General features: G+C 46.1%; 1 protein-coding gene across 2 annotated transcripts in view; it reads left to right on the forward strand.

Moving 5' to 3' along the window:
• Positions 1–21,924, forward strand: part of CCDC122 (coiled-coil domain containing 122) — a 221,979-nt gene that overhangs the window by 17,974 nt on the left and 182,081 nt on the right. For both annotated transcript variants that reach the window (XM_078657304.1, XM_078657302.1), the window contains exon 2: positions 2,129–2,244. In XM_078657304.1, the coding sequence (XP_078513430.1) occupies positions 2,131–2,244 (114 nt within the window). In that variant the 5' untranslated portion in view covers positions 2,129–2,130. The remainder of the gene's footprint in view (positions 1–2,128; positions 2,245–21,924) is intronic.

The following is a 21,924-nucleotide window of genomic DNA, read 5'->3' on the forward strand; positions in this document are numbered from 1 at the left end:
GACCTTGCCCCAGCTGAGTGATCAGCCAGTTGTGTCAGTTTGAGTGGCCAGCCAGGGGTGGCATAATACATGCTGCAGCCCCTGGTAGGCCTTGGTTACACCTATGCCCTGAGTACCTAAGGTACACTTCTACAGGGGCTGACAAGGTGAACCAATTCCCAATTGTGGATGTACCTAGAGTACATGATGTGAATTTAGAGAGAGTGCATCTGGGCTGTGGGTCTGATTAGCAGGCCCACAGCCACATCTAAGTCGAAAACCAGTAAAGCAAAAGCAAAAAGTGGGGATGACCACAGGAAGCAGACCCTACTCTCCTACAATGGCCACTTGTGGTCATTAGACCTTCTTCCTTTGTGTTTCATATTTCCCAGCCTCCCAGAATACCTGTGTGCATTCTATCTTGTACTGTTTGAGAGTTCCACTCTTGTCAGCTGATGGTCTGGTCAGCTGGCCAGGTGTGCACTCAGCTGTGTCCTACAATAAATCTACATGTAACTAACTATAAGTGACTTGAGATCTCTCTTCAACACACACCTTGTGAAGTCATCAGATACTCATTTTCAAGTCATCCTTGAACCATCAGGCTCAAGTTTCTAAACTTTACTGATGACTTCAAAAGCTTGATGATGTTTGATGATGTGAAAATGACTTCTACAGTAGTTGGATGATCATCCATTGACTCTGGGATGACTTCTAAAGTAATTCTGTTTGACATGGGTAAGGTGCTTCAGGGGTAGTGTTGTGGAGCCATAAATGCGTGACTAATGCATTTTATTGCAGTGATGCGGACACAAGTACTATAATGCGTTAATCTAACCCCTGATGCGTGGCAGTTGGCAAGGATTCTGCAAAGTTCCATGCATGATACTTAAATAGAACCTTATAAAAAATAGTCTGAATTAATTGTCAGAATAGCCTTTCCGTCTTTGATTTCTTCAAGTATCAGTCAGGTATAACTAAGGCAGCTCTCTAGAGCACATGTTAACCCCTTGCGTGCTCATGACCGACCCCGGCCGTCATGCATCACGGTGGGCGTGTGCGGAGGACGGTCGGGGCTGTCCGAATCCCGCCCACTATTTAAATTGCCCGCACAGCGCGAAAATTCGCACTGCATGCAAGGGGTTAAAGTGATTTCTTTTTATATTTAGTCTTTAAATAATGTACTGATAAGGGAAACAAATACTGACTTTAAGTGATTTTCCTACTTTTGTACTGGCCAAGACCCTAACATACTGGTCAAGCTGACAAAAAACTGTCAGGCCCCACAAATAAATTTGTGAACCTGGCCCCCATGCATGTGAGGCATACTCAATACATGACTACACTGGATTCAATCAATCTAAAGGTTGGCAAGAGCAAACTCTTGGAAAACGAGGTTCAAACTGGAATTACAAGTATGTGTGAATATATCCTGTGCCTTTGAAACAATCAAGTTGGATTTAAAAAGTTACAGTTTGTTTCAGTAATAGCAGGTACCAACACATTAATGATAAGGTAGTGGAATTCCAATTCAAGATGGCCACCATCGTTCCCACACCTGCAGGTGTGTACGCCCAGTGAGAGAAAATAACGCCCTGATGTTTCGTGAAATTCTTTTTTGGTTTATGTTCCCATCCTCAAGTTGTAAAGCTTGAGCTTCTTTCCTGTGAGGCACTTTTCACTCTAAAACCTCACTTCCCATCACCTAATCGATAGTACCACTAGAGTTTTCCACTTGTAGAGGGTGTGCATGAGATTCTCCTGTATAAATCTCTGCTGTGCTTTTAATTCATTGATGATTGTGTTTGCTACGTGATTGAAATATTGTGAATTAACGAGTAAGTATCCAGTCGGGCTTTATAGTGCATACATTTATTGACAAAAACATGAATTAGATGTAGAATTCAAATAATTAATTCGTAACTAAGCTCATTTTGAAAGCTTAGACAATGTACCCTTAATGGAGCAAAGGAAAAAGGCTAATCTATTCTCTGTATATTTTTTGTGATGTAAATAAAATTTTAGTCTTCGGTGAAAGAAATCCAATTAGAAATTTACAGTATCTTATGATTTATAGAAAATAATATTTACTGTTGCTATACTTATTTATATTCGCTTTCGATAATCCTTTGATGCATTCTTTGCTCAGAAATGGCAGACAAAAGGCTGCCTTCCTTGTCTGATGTTGTAAAACAAGTAGTACAACAACAACAGTCTCAAACCTCAGAAATGGAGAAAAGCAAAAAACTTCTACTTCAGTTTCAGGTGAGGTATAACAAGCAAGATGTAGTGAATGTATTTTCATATTACGTTTCATCCAAATCTTTTTGTTCATATTGTTAATTACCACACTGTCTCCTGTTCTAGGCAGAACACCCCAGGATTTTGCGGCACCAGGTTGCATTTTGTTGCGACAGATTTTGAAATGTTTTACTTCACTAATATTTCTTTTTTAATCATAGTTTAAAACCCCCAAACCTCACTGTTTCCTGCCATTAACCTGCTCAGGGTAAAGCAACAGGAGTATAACCCATAAACCGAATTGAGATCTGGGTGTACATGTATTAACAACAACAATATCTCAATCAGATTCAGTAAAAGGGGCAAGTAAAAATGTAAGCAAAAAACATTACGAGAACATGGGAGAAGGAAGAGAGACTCTGGAATTCATTTTTTAGAAAGTGCACGTAGCATCATATATTTTAAGAACACATTTCATACAGGACAGTTAAGGCAGCACTGTAGGCATAAAATGCGGTGGCAACCCAAGGGGGCTTTGTGCACTAAGTGTTAGTGAAGCAAAGAGTGACGGCGCGAGTGACAAGTGGGTGAATACAGCGAAGGACGCAAGGTGACAAAGTGACAAACACAATATATACAGAGACAATGGTTTGTCCTCAAACAATGGGTGATGATTCTTTGTTTCGAGAACCAAGGTTGATGATGCGCCATAAGTCGCGCTGTAAAAGGGTCGACGGCGCTTCGATCCTATTGATTTAGGATCTTCATCAGGACCGGGTTGCCATTTTAGTGAGTGCTGCATGGGGAAGGAACGGAAGATGAGGGTCGGAAGGGAACGGGAACGCAGAGATCGCGGGAGTCTGTGGCATTGTTGCCAGCCTGTGACGGGTTAGAGGAACAGTGATTACGGGTTGCAACCACGCTGGCGGTGCTGAAGGCTATGGAAGTTTTGTAAAAGATAACAGGAGTGAAAACCCATCAACCTTGTTGGGATTGGGGTAGAGAATTATATACAATGAACAATATCCCAACCGATATTATTTGTAGACAATTATAGAGGATATCTATACAGCATTATCCATCAAAGAACAAGGAGGCGCAGTTTGATTTTCATATGTGCTCAAGGCATCATTTTTATCAGCATTTTGAGAAGTATAGGGCAATTAGAATTACAGTTAATATCAGCACTGCAATTAATAAATAAGTGACAGCCCAAGGTTGTACAAGGTGCACGAGTGCAAAGGTGAGTGGCACTACGGCGACACAAGTGACAGTGAGAGCAGCGTGGACGGCGCAAAGTGTGTTGTGAATAAATATATACAGTGAATAAAAACAGCGTAGTTTCCAAATAGTTCAGTTTTCGTTTTCCATTTTTTATCGAGAACCACTGTGTGAGGGGCGCCTAATATCTTGCTGGAAAGTCGACGGCGTTTTGATCCGTAAGAGTTAGGATCATCATCAGGACTGTGGGGCTGGAAGCAGTGCGTCTGGCAACTATTTGATAGCAAAGATGAGCAGGTATGCGGAAAGAGTTCCGCGGGTGAAGGATCTGTATGGGTGTCTCGAGGGACGTCCCGATGCAGGGTAACTACAGTGTCCGAAATCACATCATCGGTACCTCAAGTGCCTGGGAGCAAGGGTTAGGAGTCAATTCAAGGATTTTCCAGAGCCGTGTGGTCCGTGGAAAGGCAAGCACTGATCTCAGCGTGATCGGTGGAGCGAGGAGAGTCGATAGGCGCCACTGTTACAGGATTCATTCAGGGTGCCCTCAATCATTTGTATGTCCCAGTCGCGAGGGCACCTTGCAGTCATTAGCGCGTGGGTTGACATCAAACGCCCTTGTTCTTTGATGGATAATGCTGTATAGATATCCTCTATAATTGTCTACAAATAATACCGGTTGGGATATTGTTCATTATATAGAAGGCTATGGAAGGGCAGTCGTGGTCAGAGTCCCAGAGGTCTGTCAAGGCGGCGCAAGTGGGGGGCCAGACGAGGAGCGCTGGTGTTAGGCGGGTCTGGTGTGGCACATCAAGGAACACCAATAGACCAGCACCTCTATTGCCCCACCGTTTTTTTTAGAACAAGGCCGCGGACGCGGACCAGGACAAACTACCAACCTCAATACTACGGAGAAAGACAAACCAGGAACAGGTTTTACCAATGGGGTCCGCCACAATGAACATTTCTCCCCCCCATCCCCACATCCTTCCAACCTCGTCCTGATTCCGCCTACACCTGCGGTCAACGTTACCACTACAAATCAAGATCAGTGACTCATTCCCTTTTTCAACCTTTCCAGCCATACCCTCTCCAGTGACGAAATCAATCTACTCAGCAGGGGGCCTCCGTTTTGTGCCCACCGAAATCAGTAACTTTTTCGAACTTCAAACCCAACTACTCCAATTCTTCCGAAGGATCAGACTCAGACAATTCTTCAAGGATAGTCCAGACTCTGACTACACATCTAGACCCAGGTTCCACCTTCCCTCTACCTTTAACCCACCGTCCTCCGCGATGCCCCCTGAAATACTCTCATTCGAAAGACTTGTACTACGTGAGGTCTCAGACCTTCAGAAACAATTTGAATATGTCCTCTACAACCTCCCACTTGTCAAAAAACAAGCCCTCCAACACCTGAAAGAACGAACAGATGTAATCAAACCAGCGGACAAGGGCGGAGGCATTGTGGTGATGAACTACGACCAAATATGACACTGAAATAAAAAGACAACTCTCCATCCCATTACACTACCGCAAACTTCCCAGAGACCCCTTGCCTGAGTTAAAAAACAAGATCCAAGAAATAACCAACCAAGCCAAACTGGACGGGATCATCACACACAAGGAATACCTTTTTCTGAATAACCAACATCCTCGGACCCCAGTTATCTGTGTCCTTCCAAAAATCCACAAGGACAGCACCAACCTCCCTGGACGACCAATTGTCTCTGGCTGCGGGTCCATACTGGAACCCCTGGGCAAATATATAGATGCTGTTATCAAAGAATTCGTCCCCTACATAAGGGACAGCATGGACCTCATCAAAACCACAGAGGGCCGATCTTTCAACCCTAACACAGAACTCATGGTGGGACTCGACATCGAATCCCTATATACCAACATCCCCCATGAGGAGGGACTATCAGTCATCAAGAATATGCTTGAAACCAGGCCACGACCAACTCTAATTTCCTACCTCCTTCATCATGAGCCTCCTGCGCATTGCCCTGGAGAACAATCACTTTCTGTACCAAGACAACTACTATCTGCAAATAAAGGGAGTCTCTATGGGTGCTTGTTTTGCCCCAAACTTTGATATCCTCTTCATCTACAATTAGGAAATGACACATATTCTCACCCCCACCAACCCATACCAAGCACAAATACACCTTTGGCGTAGATATATCGACGATATTCTACTTTTGTGGGCAGGTGACTCTGAAACATTGAACAAATTCGTGGAATGGCTTAACAACTCCCAACCCCACCTCAAATTCACCATGGAATGCAGAACCAATGACCTTCCCTTCTTAGATGTTACCATCCATGCTGAGGATGGCAGGATCGGCACTGCTCTTTTCCGAAAACCAACATACCGCAACACGCTGCTCCACTACTCCAGCTATCACCCACGCGGACTGAAGGATGTGCTACCCTTTGGCCAATTTTTACGTATCTGCAGAAATTGTAAATGGCGAAAAGACTATTTCAGAGCGTCTGACATCCTACAAGACAAACTGACGTCTAGGGGCTACCCAGTACGATTTGTGAAACGTGCCCGCAAGAGGGCCTGGTACTACCACTGGGACCTCCTATTGTCACCATAGCCCAGAAAAACAAACACCCGCATTCCATTTTTCACCAAGTTCTGTCCCTGCAGCAACCAAGTCAAGAAAATCATTACCCTCAACTGGCCTACCTTACGCACACAAGGCCCTCTCCTTGAACCCCCGCTTTTTTCTTACCAACGTGGACAAAACCTCGCCAACCACCTTGTAAATGCAATTACATGGCAAACCAAGCCCACGGAGCCGGACTCTATCACAGCGGCCTGGGGACTACCGCCACTGATCGGACACTATCGGTGTCAATCCTGTGTTGTATGTGAACTGACCTACAACACAAAAGAGTTCAAACACAACAACAAGACTTATCCCCTCAAAACCCCCACAAATTGCAGGTCCCAGAACATGATCTAGCAAACACCAGCCATAGCCTGACCCTGCCGGACATGCCCATTAGACACCGACACACATAGGCACACCTTTCTGAGCTATCCTAATACACCTATGTACCGTGTCTGCGATTAGGATGTCCAGCTCACAACGGGCCCCCTTTTTCCTAATATGAATTCTCAGCCTTATCCCACCGGGCATGATCCCCTTCCTTTTGGCACTCAGTACCTTGACCATCCCTGGTCACGCGTATGAATAGTTTAATATGTTATCAGTAAATTTGTCACCTTGAACCGTATGCCCCCACAATCATGTGAGACTTTGTCTCCCTGTATGTATATATTTTTTCATGCCTCCGACTCTTCCCGTGAACCCATGTGTGCAATTATGCATTGTCATTCACGCGCCACAGATGCGTTGTCTCCATTCTACACTAGAATAAATTAAACACATGGAATCAATCAGACAATTCAACCGCCTCTAAATGGCCCAACCTGTGTACCAGATCGTGTTCTGTACCGTGATTCTATCATGGGTTATTTATTTGTCACACGTACGACAAGTTCCAACAAGGGCCTTCTCTCCCGATCCTCGGGCCCTGTTTCTGATCTTGATTTAAACCTTGCATTGTCAATTACTCTATCCATTGTGTGACACAACGTACTTTGTATGCACCGTGATTCCATTCTACATATGTACTAACACCGTGCTCCATACGCTTGTTCCCTTCAACGAAGGCCAATTTTTCCCCCCGCGCTCCCTCCCCTTAGTCTTACTTAACTTGCCCTTTCTGGCTTCCCCCGTCACGCCCTCCACACTCACTCGCTTCATTGGCCCCGCCCCCGGTACCTCCATATCTAGCCCGACACTACGCTTCCCTACAACCAGTTGCCCGACGCGGATTCCCAAGACTGCCCTGCATACGAACCGCCCCCGGACTTTGACGGTGGACCGCCCACTTATTTAAGGTAAGCCGCTTGCACGCTCGAGTGCTTTTCTCCCCCGCTTACCGCTTCCAGCACACCGATCCTTTCCCCCTCTTTCATACTTCAAGGAAACCGACCTCGTACCAGAGAGTCCTCTCCTACAGTCCCTATCGCCCCAAAACCGCCATCAAGGTGAAGATGCTCCCCCAGGCCAGTTCGGGGCTCCGTACCTGTGCCCACGCTTCACCTTCACCTTTACTTGTACGTTTTCTCAGCGTGCCTTTCTCCCGCGCCCCACTCAGCCCTTCCCATTACGCCGATCCAGTCTCACTCCTCCCCCGTTCCCTTTTCATGCCTCCCCTCAGGGACCCCCACCTGTCAGGGTTTACTCGAGATAGACCCCGTTTTCGAGTTTCCAGCCCTACCTTTAATATCCATAGAGGCTATATTCTCTCTGGAGTCTCCTGCTCTTGGAGTCAGTTGGTGGCTAAGCGCTTTGCCCATTGCGCTATTCTTGCTGACTCCTCCATTTACAATTAGGTTTCCTGCATTCCAAACGCTAGTCTTAGGTTAGCGTTCTAGTCTTTTCCTACTGCCCATTTACCTCGTGCGCTCGCACCTGAGTTGCGACGCACTTCAACTGACATTCCGCGCTGAGGAGACGCTTCTCCGTTCAGCGCTCGGTTGAATCCCGTATTTTCTCAAAGACGAGAATTCGCATTCTCGTATTTCGTTTGGCAAGTTTCGGAAGCAGTCTTGAGAAGAATATTCCTGTGGTGTAAGTTTTTCTTCCACTGCAGTCTCATTGTGGAAGGTAATTTTGGACTTCGAAGGGCTCTCCTTGAAGACACAGGTATTCTTTAACCATTTTGTTTTGGTGTCTACAAGGGGCATTCTGAGAGACATTGTTTTGAGGCATTTTGGAGACTGGAAGTTTTCCCAAATTGTATCAAGAGTCTGGCAGAAGCACTGGGTACCCAACTCTTAGTTTATTGAGCAAGGCATTGCTTCTTTATTTTTTTTGTTCCCAATTTTCCAGTCTATGCTACGAAGAATAGTTGGAATTTTGTTTTCCACAAACGCTGAGGAGTTCTGGTGAAGAACTATTGTAAATATAAATATATATATATACTTATACCTACCAACTTTAGAGAATCGCTGACAGTTTTCTACAGGAACTCCTAAAAGAAAAGAGACAGTTATTTGTTAAATATAACGAAGTCTGAAAGAAAAGAAAAAACAGTTATTCAGTTACAATTTTCATATATGAAGAAAAGACTGTAGAGAGAGACAAATTCCACACATAAGTCAGGTACAGTGAACATAAGGGAGGCACCTTACAGTGGTATATTAATAAGTAGAGAATGTTAGTAAATATCTGTTTGGTATTCTAGGTGCTGAGATCCTTGTTTGAGGCCAGTGAAGACGTCTGTGTGGCAGTCTCTCTGTTATCCCAATTCCCCTTTCCCCCGTGCTTCTGAGATCAGAGTGAGTCTGGTTTAGAGGTGCAGGAAGTTGGGAAACTCTCTACTAGAAGGCCTTCGGACATTGGGCTCCTGTGGACACCAGTTCAGGTACCGAATCTTGACACCACCCCGGACTCAGTCGAGCTGTTTCGCTTGGGACCCTTGAAGACCGCACCCCAAGCCGTGGATCCTCGTTAACCTCCTCTGGCTGCTGTAAGTTTTCACTCTCGCACTACTTTGCGCTTCCCCCGCAGCACACGCCTTCATTTTGCACCCCCAGACCACACCAGACCCGCCTGCCTCCAGTCCCTGCCACCACGAGACCGCCAACTAGGTGAAGACGTCCCCCCAGGCCAGTTCGGGCCCGTACCTGTGCCTACGCTTCAACCTTTCACTTGTTAGGTTTCTTAACGTGCCCTTCTACCACGCCCGACCCAGCCTCACTCCTCCCCCGTTCCCCTTCTCACCCCTTATCTCTGGGACCCCTACCTCAGGCTCATTCGACCCGTCCTCTGCTTGGGACCCTGGATGTCTGCACCCCTAGCCTTGGATCCTCGCTAATCTCCCCCGCCATCCTCTGGTTATTGCAAGTTTTGCACCACCGCATCATCGCGCTCCCCTCGCAACACATGCATCCACGGTGCACCCTCGTACCACACCAGACCCGCCTACCCCCACGGCTCCTTGACTGGCCCCCCCCCATTGCGCCACCTTGACAGACCTCAGGGACTCTGATCACAACATAGCCTTCGGCACCGCCAGGGTGGTTGCAACCCGTAATCACTGTTCCTCGAACCCGCCACAGCCCGGTAACAATGCCACAGACTCCCGCGATCTCTGCATTCACACTGCGTCTGCGTCCCCCTTCCGGCCCTCATCTTCCTTTGCTTCCTTTCCTTCCCCATGCAGCACTCACCAAAATGGCAACCCGGTCCTGATGAAGATCCTAAATCAATAGGATCGAAACGCCATCGACCCTTTTACAGCGCGACTTATGGCATACCATCAACCTTGGTTCTCGAAACAAAGAATCATCACCCATTGATTGAGGACAAACCATTGTCTCTGTATATATTGTGTTTCTGTCACTTTGTCACCTTGCGTCCTTCGCTGTATTCACCCACTTGTCACTCGCGCCGTCACTCTTTGCTTCACTAACACTTAGTGCACAAAGCCCCCTTGGGTTGCCACAGCATTTTATGCCTACAGTGCTGCCTTAACTGTCCTGTATGAAATGTGTTCTTAAAATATATGATGCCACGTGCACTATCTAAAAAATGAATTCCAGAGTCTCTCTTCCTTCGCCCACGTTCCCGTAATGTTTTTTGCTTATATTTTTACTTGCCCCTTTTACTGAACCCGATTGAGATATTGTGGTTGTTAATACATTAACCTGCTCAGCCATCAGTCACCCTTCTCTTATATTCTCTTCCTCTGCTACCACCCTCACGTCATCACCTTCTCTTGCCATTTCTGTTATATTGCCACCCCACTCCTCTATCATGAACCTTCCCTCCCATTCCTGTGCTATGATCCTCCCACTTCTCTGTCATCACCTCACTACAGTTGTTTCCCCATTCTGTCCTTCCCATGCTCTGTTGTCACACTTCTTCTTGTAAATAATTTAAATACTTAATATTTTTGAACATTTTAAGGCTGCCTATCTTATCCTATACGCAGTCGGTCTTACACTGTGCTCAACATATATTTTAAACGGTGGCAGCCAATGCTTAATTTGTAAAAGAATAAGTGCCAGGACCCTTTCTTTTGTTCAGAAGTACACAGCTGATACTATCGAACCCTTTGATAGCATCAGCCGCAGGCTTCTGAACAAAAGAATGGGCCAGGCACTTAGAAAAAATAGACAGATTTATTTTATCTGTGCAGCATATCCCAGGGAGTCACCAAAGTATGTTGCACAGATAAGAAGGGCACCCCTGACAAAAACTAGCAGGGCAAAGGAGTTGAGGGTTCTCACCTTGCTTATCAGGCCACACTCATACCTGCAGGAAGAACTGAGCCATGCTATGAAGGCAAGCGGGCAGCCAAATATGGGAAGGTCAGTCATTGCTGAAATATGGCCATCGTTTGAAACACCCTACTCCTGCAAGGAGTAAAAACTAAACTGCTCTTAGCCCTTCTCCACAGAGGCGTACATAGGCATGTTATGGCATGCATTACGTAGACTGCCAATAGCAATTGAATTTATATATTCCAATAACCATTTGTCAATTAAAAAATGGCACAATGTTAAAAAAAAAAGGAAAATTGTTCAGAGGTTTTATTTATTAGTGGAGTCTGTAACAGATCACAAGTATCACACATTACTATACATTTTCTGGTAAATTAGCAAATTGCAAAATCACTCAAAGTTGGGGGTGATCTCTCTAGGTTAAAGCACTTACTGTATATAATATATTTTGTCTGTACAATATATTTATTGGATCAATGTTTTTTAATGAATATTGGTCTTATGTCTATGATTTTGGGAGAGTGTCTTATTTTAAGGGATTCGGAAGAATCTTGAAATCTACATACATTGTAGATTTCCAGACAGGCACCAAATTCCTTTAACCCTAATTTTGGTGTTTACTTGTTGGAGAAAAATGCATTTTCATATTTTTGTTCTTGCTTTTTTTCCTACATTGAAAACTTTTTTCTCTATGGAGAAAACTACCTTTCCTTACACCCTCTGAGTGTAGGGAGGTATTCGGGTAATATTTCACCAAAGGCTTATTCTAAGTTGAACATTTTCAGAGTATGTTTACATGTGTATTTTGGGGGTAGGAAAATGCATTGAGGATATTTAACACCACAAACCTGACTTTGTGGGAGCGCCTAACATTGCCAATGGCCACTTTTCTGGCCTTCCTTTATGACCATGGATGGTTCTCCACATCATATCCAAATTTCTGACTGCAGAAAGTCTCCCCTGGTCAGAATTTCTGCAGATGTATTTGTCATCTATAAACATTAGTAACTGTATATCTTTATGCTTCTACTTTCAACACTACTCTTTCAAGCTCCTTTCTGAATTCCTTCTGAACTGCCTGTTGACAGAAACCACGCATGTTTAAAATTTGATCATAAATGAACTTAGTTTCGTCTTTGCATATCATGTGTAACCTTCTAGGTACTTTGGAATTAGTTGCCTAGACACAAAGCGTTCATGCCTCAGTGTCACTGGTTTCTCTAAGGAGAGCAAGGCTTTAACATACCTGCTTGCACAGCAGCAAGTTTCTGGAGAATACTGATCTTTGCCGCCATGTATCCAATGTATTCACAGAGAGCAACGTTAATACTGTGTAGAGACAACCCTTCTGGTAAATGTTTCTATCATTTCTTGTAATATGGTGCATAGATGAGGGTGACATGGATTCCACTATCTGTAAACACAGGAAGTACAGTACTTTTCAGGTGCTGATATCCACACGGTACATCCAGCTTTCCCCAGTCTACTTAACTGGCTGTTTTCTTCAATTTACCCCCATCTTCCCGCCAGAGCTGCAGGGGTAAGATAGCTAACCCCGTGGCACAAGTACTTGGTCAATGCACCAATATGAATTAGAAATCATATTGGACTCCCAGCCATGCTCAACCCTCTGATCAATACTTCGCTGGAATTGTTTACCGCACATATCAGTACCACAAAATGAATTCTGGACTCAGTTGAACTCCAACCCATCTTTCTTAGATAAATACCACAATCAAAAATGCATTAAGAAACAGGAGATGTATTTTACAAAGTTTATTTTTGAATCATAAATAATCTAGTGCTTAAAATATGAATGGTAACCACGTAAAAATGAAATACAAAGCAACTAAGCATTGTATGGTCTGCAAAAACAGTAGAAATATTTCTAACAATGTTATTGGGCTTTTAGTAACTTTGCACTTTGGGCTGTTTCTAAGTGCTACGCTAATTCTAGCAAAAGCAGTAAATAGCTAGCCTTTATTTGAGTTTCTCAAGTTAGATAACACAGCATAATTATGTTTTTGTTATGGAATAGCAACTCTGTACCACAGCCTGTTCAGGGCTTGGAAATAAATAGCGACAGATTGAAGACCACCTCTGCTCTCTGTCCCGCATACACCTTCCCTCCATGGCTGGTTGGTGCTGCAAACTGACACGGTCTGTGGTGTGATAGGCCTAGGGCGAAGTCTCTCTCTGTCTGTGTTTAGGTACCTGAGTTTTTATTGTATCTGATTGATGATTTTATAATATGAAACCAAAATATAGCACTTGCTAACTTAAGGCAAGAAAAAGTCTAAACACTCATGGCAACAAATACATCATCTCGATTATTACAATTATTATAGATAACCAGCATTATAAACAACAACAACCTGTCCTCTTAGACAGTAGACAGACTTAATGCAAACATTTCTATGCATGTCTTTAAAACTTCACACTTTCTATTCAGGAGATAGAAGAGTCTGAAAGTACTTAGTAATAGTAAACAGAAAAGCTGGAATGGGATTGTTAATGTTCAATCAATCAGTGGTTTATAGAGCGCGCTACTCACCCGTGAGGGTCTCAAGATGCTGGGGGGGAAATAGCTCTGGGTCAGTCGAAGAGCCAGGTCTTGAGGTCTTTCCTGAACCCGAGGAGCGTTGGGGAGTGTCTGATGTTGACCAGAAGCTTGTTCCAGGTTTTGGCTGCGATGTAGGAAAAGGCTCTCCCGCCCGTTCTGTTTCTTTGGATGCGGGGGACCTCTGCCAGGGCAAGGTCGGCGGAGTGGAGGTTCCTCTTGGGTGCGTGTAAACATACTCGGTCGTTGGGGTATTTGGGTCTGATGTTGTTGAGGAATTTGTAGCCTTGGGTGAGGAGTTTGTAGGTGACCCTCTTCTCGATGGGGAGACAGTGGAGGTTTCGCAGGTGTTGGGCCATGTGTTCGTGGCGCGGTGTCCCTAGGACGAACCTGGCGGCCGCGTTCTGGATGGTTTGGAACTTGCGTAGAAGAGTTTTGTTGATTCCGGTGTAGAGGGCGTTGCCATAGTCAAGTCTGCTGGTGATGAGTGCGTGAGTGACGGTCTTTCTGCAATCGGGGAAGATCCATTTGAAAGTCTTACGGAGGATGCGGAGGCAGTTGAAGCTGGTCGAGGAGACGGCGTAAGATTTGGCAGTTCATGGAGAGGGAGGAGTCGAGGATTATGCCGAGGTTGTGAGCGTGGTCTGTCTGGGTGGGTGGGCTCCCGAAGGCAGAGAGCCATCATGTGTTGTCCCAGGCGGAGGTGCAAGGTCCGAGGATGAGGACCACGGTCTTCTCGGTTTTGAGCTTTAGGCAGCTGTCCTTCATCCAGGCTGCTACGTTTCTCATTCCTTCTTGGAGGCGGAGTCTGGTGATTTCTGGGTTCTTGGTGAGGGAGAGGATGAGTTGGGTGTCGTAAGCATAGGATACGATGCTAAGCCCATGCTGTCTGACGATGGCGGCGATAGAGGCCATGTAGATGTTGAAGAGCGTCTGGCTTAGTGAAGATCCTTGTAGTACTCCGCAGATGATGTCAGTGAGGTCGGAGAGGAAGGGAGGAAGTCTGACCCTCTAGGCTCTGCCGAAGAGGAAGGATCGGATCCAGTCGAGGACAGCTCCCTGTATTCCCGCGTTGTGGAGTCTGGCGGCTAGTGTGCGATGTGTCAAAGGCTGCGGAGAGGTCTAAGAGGATGAGGGCTGCAGTGGGTCCCTGGCCGAGCAGCATGCGGATGTCGTCGGTGGCAGCGAGGAGGGCGGTCTCGGTGCTGTGGTTGCTGCGGAAGCCGGACTGGGAAGTGTCCAGGATGCAGTTTCCTACGATGAAGGTGGTCAGCTGAGCGTTCACGAGTCTTTCTGTGACTTTGGCTTTGAAAGGGAGGAGAGAGATAGGCTGGTAGTTTTTCGGGTCAGTAGGATCGGTCGTTGGTTTCTTAAGGAGGGGTTTCACTTCTGCGCGTTTCCAGTCATCAGGACAGGTACCGGATGTGAGGGAGGAGTTGATAATATGTCCTAGTTCAGGAGCGATGGCAGTGGTGGCCCTGTGGAAGATGTGAGGGGGCAGAGGTCCGTTGGTGCTCCTGAGTGTGTCTTCTTCATGGTTGAGGAGATGAGTTCGACGAACGCGGTGGTCCAGGAGGTGATGGCCGCCTTCTCGGCGGTGGTGGGTGGTGTGGTGCTGTCTTCTGCAGGCTCCCTGAAATTGTTGTAGAGGGCCCGGATCTTCAGGAGGAAGTAGGAGCCGAGTTTGTCGCAGAGTTCCTGGGATGGTGCGATGTCAGTGGCTTCACAGGAGGGTTTTGCGAACTGTTGAATGACGTTGAACAGCTCCTCCGTGTTGGATGCGTTAGACCTGACTTTGTCACTGATGAAGGTCCTTTTGGTGTCCCTTATACGCTGGTGGTAGTCCTTCATGGCTATCCTGTGGTTTTTACGTGCTTCCGTGGTCTTCTGGTTCCGCCAGGTTTTCTCCAACCGTCTGCAGGTGCATCTGGCCTCTTGGAGTTCGGTGGTGAACCAGGCGGCCCTAGGCAGGCGTTGTTTAGCGGAGTGTCGGAGAGGTGCCAGCTTGTCGGCGCAGCAGGAGACCCAGTGGTGGAATTCTTTGGCTGCGGAGTTGGTGTCGGTGGTGGCCTTGGGGGGGGGGTCTTGGAGGAGGGTGGAGTTCAGGTGTTCCTCGATGACCTTACTCCAGTTCCGTCCAGGCGGGCACGGGGCGGACTTGGGTGCGGTCGTGGTGTTGAAGGTGAAATGGACGCAGTGATGGTCTGTCCAGATGGGCAGGGTGGTGTGGCTGAAGCGGATGTTTGATCCTTCCACGAAGATGGGGTCCAGGGTGTGCCCTGCCCGGTGGTGGGCGTGCTGACGAGCTGTTTCAGTCCTAGGTTGGCGAGGTTCTCGAGGACGACACAGTTTCCTGAATTAATACCTTTCTTTTGAATTATAGCACACTCTAGCTGTAACCTCATTTGCTTCCCAGCAGTTCAACATCAGTTAGTCTTTTTCAAGTTACATTCAGCAACTTTCTTGTAGCCAACAGTATTTTAGGTGTTTTTTATGGTTCTTGGGCTCTGATAAACTTCACTTTCTTTCTGTGCCTAGAAGAGGATTCCAACCTTTTTCTTCCCTGTAGTTTCTTCTTTGCCTTTCTGAGGAAACGCGCTTTTGATGCTTTAGATATTTCATCTGTATTCTCTAGGTGGTATTCATCTACACAAACCTCTTACCATTTCAGAATAAGATGGCGCAATTCTCATTCCCGAGTTTCAGATTCACTATTATCTTGAAAGCTAATCTGGCTTCCCCTGACAACGTTTTTTATTAGCTTGTGCTCCTTTTGTCAGTAAGTCAATTGTAAAATAATCACGTAACTCGGCATTTTCTCTTACTCCGTCATTTTCATTGAAATAAAGTGGATTAAAGCTTCCTTTCCTGATTCTGTACTAACAAAATAAATGACATTTTAACAGATCAATATCATTTACATTTGGTTTTGTTGATCTTAAGGATTGCCGAATTCTTGTTGCATGGCCTTGAAGCCTTTCAATTTATGGGGGAAACAATGTTTACAAAGCTCTCTCCACAACGCGGTTCCTGTACAACGCGGTCGTCACAACGACCGCGTTGTTACCACGCGTACTATTACATCGCAAATCGTTTCAACGACTTGCTGTAGGGGGCGCGCTGGTGTTGGATTTACAGTCCAACACCTTCCCTGCTGTAGCACAAACTGGAGTTGGAATAGTATATAATACTATTCCTAAGTCCAGGAAGCCCCCGAAACGACTTGCGATGAAACAACGACAGTGTTGTAATGCAATGCGTGAACAACGCATTTGTTGTAAAAAGCCATATTAACATTAGGGTTCCCTTTTTTAGTCTCTAATACTCTCCAGTCTGCCAACATCTGGATGGCCCAGGACATATCAGGTCTCTAAATAGTCTTCCCCATTTCTTACAGGGATGTCTTCTGAGAAAAGTCTGACCTTGAAATACTCCCCCTTATCATGATGTCGTTTTTCATGTTATTTTCATTTACAGGAAATAAAGCAAATGTGACCATCTGAACATTGCTTGGCATATTTACCTTTGAATATGTGTTACTTTCAACAAGATTGTTGATTCTAGTTAAAATAACACTGGTCTATGAAATATTTCAATCTTTGATACAATCTCTGCTTGACGGGTAATTCATGCTGTTCGACATGGTGTGTAAAGAATTTAATGTCCAAGCAGATTGCTATTTTTTTCAAATTTAGCTCTCAGGCATGCTAGGATGAATGAAGTGTGAATGAGTTAGAATTCACAGTAGCTATTAAGGGCACAAATAGTGCAGTAGCTAGAGATGTAACAGTAAACTTTACAGTAGATATTGAGATCTTTATAACTTGTTGATCCTGAGGAAAGCCATGTTACCATAGAGGCGACGATATATATAGCTGAAACTTTTATAACAAGGAAAACCAACCCACTTGATTGCGTATTAGCGAAAAACGTGTGGAGTCCAGACAATCAGGATGTTGAGATGAGATGTTTCTTTATTGTGAGAATGCGTAGACTCAATGATCTTCAATACAGTTATGTTTCACAAGTTTTACGTTTTTCAGTTCTTGATATTGAATAGCATTGAATAACTGCTGACACGTGTTTCCTCACACAGTGACTTTTTCAAGGCTTGTAGGTATAAAAGGATATACCATATGCAAGTCGTAGCTGGTGTATTGTTCTGTTTTCAAAAAGCAGCATATAAGGTACTTGTTATGTGTTACCAGTGATCCCTAAACAAATAAACTGCAAAGAAACATGGAGCAAAGCAAAAATTCACAATGTAGTGTGGGGAGCGAAACTTCTTGTAAGCGTGGAAAGCAATTTCAAGGTATACGGAATGGCCGGTGGAGGAATATGGAATCTCACAATGATGTACACCAAAGAATGGGGAACTTGACGGAGTCAGTCACAGGGGCTTATCAAGGTCAACGTTTTTACGCAATCAAGTGCTTCGGTTTTCTTTGTTATAAAATATTGCATTGGACCCTTGGTCCTATTGTAACTCACACCTTTGGTAGTAAGGTGTGGGTTGACCTTAGAGGCACCACCCCAATATTTCCTGTGCTCTGTAGGTGTTACTGTACTCCCATTATAATTTGTACATCAGTACTAGGCACGATTATTAGTCCATCACTACCTTTTTCTACATATATAGCTGAAACTTGGACCTTCTTGATGTTGGAGCCCATTGGAACGTACTCTTCAAAGCGCTTGTTTTTAGGTCTCGCTCGAGACCTATTGCTGCCAAGTTGCCTGTGAAGGGAGATAGAGCGGTGCACGAGCCGACCAGGGTCTGTGCACGAGCCGACCAGGGTCTGTGGACGCGCTTACGCCGGCCGAAGGCACCCACACACACACGCGCAGACACACACACACGCAGACACACACACACGCAGACACACACACACGCAGACACACACACACGCAGACACACACACACACACTCACACACGCGCAGACACACACACACACGTGCCAAGCCCCACTTACCGCATCAGCGGCCTCAGCCGCCACTCCTGACTTCTGCTCCCACCGGCGCCATCCACTCCGTGTGCGCGGGCTTCTCTCAAAGACGGAAGTCCCGCCCCACGACAGCCGTGAGCGTGCACATCCCGAAACCGGAAGTTCTGAAGCGTGCACGCTCACGGCTTGTTTCTGAAGACACCTTCAAATTGCTCCCCTACTAAGTAAGGCTGCTTCCATTGTCCCCACTTTCTATTTAGTATCTACATCAAATCCCTCAAGGGCATGTTCCGTACCAATCCCCTCCACTTCTACACCTATGCTGATGACAACCCAAGCTACCCAAGGTTGTCATGGAAATTCAACCAATCCACAGGCATATTAAGTGGGCAGGAGTACATTGAAGCATCGATGGGCCACAACTGTCTCAAATGTAATAGCTCGAACACTGAAATTCCTGCCCAAGGCTTGCAACAACTCTTCAAACAAATGAATTCACTATGGACCCTTTCACCTTCTTCAAACAAACTTTGCAATTCAAAAACCTATTTCAAAAACTTGGGAATCATATTGGCGTCTGAGTTCCACCTTAATTCTGAGAAAAGTACAGCAGTAATAGTCGCGATTTTCTAAATAAAACTATACAAAAGAAACTTACCATGCATCACCACAGAAAACAGTACAACTGTAGGAGGCGCTCTAGTTAACTATGGCAATGCCTGATATGCTAGCTTCACCCCTTACCAAATCAGGGGGCATATCAGCGTAACTAGGGGGGTGCGGTGGGGCGGCACAATTTAAGGGGCGGCGGCCGTCGGCACTTAAAAATGTATTTAGGAACACTCACAGTAGTGTCAGTGTCCCCCCAAAAATTATAAAGGGCGCCGCAAAGGGTCACCAGTGCCGAAACGGCCCCATGTTTTGAAGAACAAGCACAACTGTTGTGCGCGCCGCACCCCCAGAGCTACTGGCAGCCTCAACTGTCTCAACTTCCACTATTGAAATCACTCCCCCGCGGCGGCGCGCCTCTGACGACGGCCTGACGTCATCATCCAATGTCTAGAAGGCCAGGCCCTGACAGGTTGCGCTACTTTGCAGCCACGCAGGGGACGTCACATCCTGCTGCTGGAAGCAGGCCGGGAGTTGAGGAAGGTGCACGCCGGCCGGGAGTTGTGGAAGGTGCACGCCGCCGAGATGGCCGTTTTGCTGGTGGTGTCTCAAGTAAAACAAATGATGGCGCTGGCGTTCACAACGCCACAACTTTGCTGCAGGCACCTCGCACTGACCCGAGCTGTCACCAAGCCTTTAGCTCGGCTGTTAATGTACCCCCGGGCCCCGCCGAAATTATTCCAGCCACCTTCACTGTTTCTAAATAATTACCACCTCATTCAGACTTGCCAATTCAGTACCTGTCAACGCTCCTACCCTGCAGCCCCGTGCCGATCTTGGACTTCACCTCTCGGACAACGTGAGTAGTACTTTTATTGACATTTTTCAGTGTTCCCTAATCTACTGTGGCACGCGGTACGGTGGAGATTTGTATTTGTATCTGGAAAGGGTACCATCACTCACAATGGTATCCTGGTAATTCACTTGGCTATTTCACAAGATCCCCAAAGCGAAGGAGGTTTCAGGCGGGCCCCTATTTAGTTGACACTATTCATCTAGTTTTCCAAACACACTGGGACTTTTTTCCCAGGGCATGTTTTCTTTTGCAGTTTTATATGGCGCGAAGGTGACCAATGGTATTGGAGGCCTTTACGGGCACCACAGTTACATTAGAAGGACACATTCATTTGTTGTTTGGCACGTGGAAATTAACTGTTTTCCTCCTTTTTCCTTCTTTTTGGCTTTCCTTCTTTCTTGCTTTCTTTCTTTGTTACTTTCTGTCTTGCTATCTTCCTTTTTTAGGGATCGCCTAGCGTTGCAGCGCAAAGCGCTGCCGCCAGCGAGCCTTATTGTCGTTGTGTTGAGCCTCCCAAGTGGTACAGACCGGTGCACGACCAGACACCGGTCTGTGAACCCGCTTCTAAGACGCGCTTTGCAGGTGCCGCCACTGGCACGAGCCGCAGGGAACGCCAACGTGCACGCTCATGGCGTCACGCTCGTGCCCTCCCACGTCTTTTAGGCTGTTCTCCACTCCAGGCCGACTTGTTATGTCCATGACTTCGACGTTCGTCTTCGCTCTATTGCCTGCTTATTTCATTGGGTAAGCAAACTGCTTGGAGAGATTGCTACTGTAGTACGAAAGCCCGCCCACGCTCTATATGCAAAAGTCCTCACTCTATTGCTTGCATATTTCATCAAGTAAGCAAACTGCCCGCATCACTTGAACAAGATTTGCAACTGTAGTACGAGAGCCAGCCCACGCTCTATTTTCCCCACGCCTCGTTCACTCATTGCATGTAATGCCATGTCAAATTGAAGCAGATTCCCCAATCCATGATGGCTGAACATAGGAGGCATTTCCTTGCTGTTGATCTATGCCTCATTTCAGAAATTGGTTTCGCAGCTGTCCATTGGTAGGCTATGAGCAGTACCCTGCCCCTCCGTGGATGCTCACTCCCTGGGGGCGTGTCTGCGCATGGGTGTTGGTGATGTGGCGCTATTGCGCGAGGTTGCTGTGTGTTAGTGACTGATGGCTTCTCCGGCGACCTCACCTGGTGCCCTCCGCCCTGGGTCTCTGGTTGTCCCGCTGCCCGCCCACATTTTCGGTCCGGAGGAGGAGGCCTCGGACAGCAGTAGCTCGGAGGGCGAGGGGGAGGGGCCTGGGGGAGGCGAATCCGACCTCAGTTCCAAGGGATTGGGGGAGGGGCCTGGATGGGGGCAGATGTGGTAGAAAAGAGGCTGGGGGGAGCTGATCAAATGGGGGGGGGGGGGGAAGTCGTGGAATGACACATGTAGATGAGTTGATAGCAGAGAGAAAGAACCCTAGCGAGAGAGGGTGCAAAAAAGAGCAGGGACATAGCATGTGTTTTCATGTAATTGTGTTTATTTAGCGCTATCACTGACGAGGCGTTGAAATGCGTTTGGGCGAGTACCCCGCTATTCCCAAGGCTAGTAGTTACTGCGATTGGTTATGTGCTCTCAAGAAAAAAAATGCATGCATATACTCCAGTTACTTATTGATACGTTATATTAATACCAGTTCGGTGTGATCATTAGTTAGGCTATGTGGTTTCAGGTGAATGGTTGGTTGACATAATTTGGGTGATATAAGGTTACAGTGATAGGGTTTTGAAGTTGAGGGGATGTGATCTATGAAATGTGTTATCAGCCAATTGAAGAATTATAGAAAAAGGATTAAGGCAGACCGACAAGAGACTGAGATGAGGCTATACTCAGAAATAGAAGGTATGCAGAGGATCAAAGGTTAAGTGGGTCACCCTGGAAATAGAAAAGAGAGGAATCAAGCAGAAGTAATTAAAGGTACAGATTTCACGCTGGGTTTTAGGGGTGTAGTGGCAGAATGCTTTCTGTGATAGCCAGCAATCAGAGGATGTAAAGTGTAGAAAGAAACAACATTATAAATAGTGCCCCATTTCCAGTGCAGACAGCATAAACCTGCAAATCCGAAGTGTACGCATCATTTGAACATTAAGATCCCTAGCCTGCTGTGTGCCTAGCCTAAAGCAGCACTTTTAAACATAGGCTG

This window comes from Lissotriton helveticus, chromosome 8, assembly GCF_964261635.1.
Source record: "Lissotriton helveticus chromosome 8, aLisHel1.1, whole genome shotgun sequence".
NCBI classification, from domain to species: domain Eukaryota; kingdom Metazoa; phylum Chordata; class Amphibia; order Caudata; family Salamandridae; genus Lissotriton; species Lissotriton helveticus.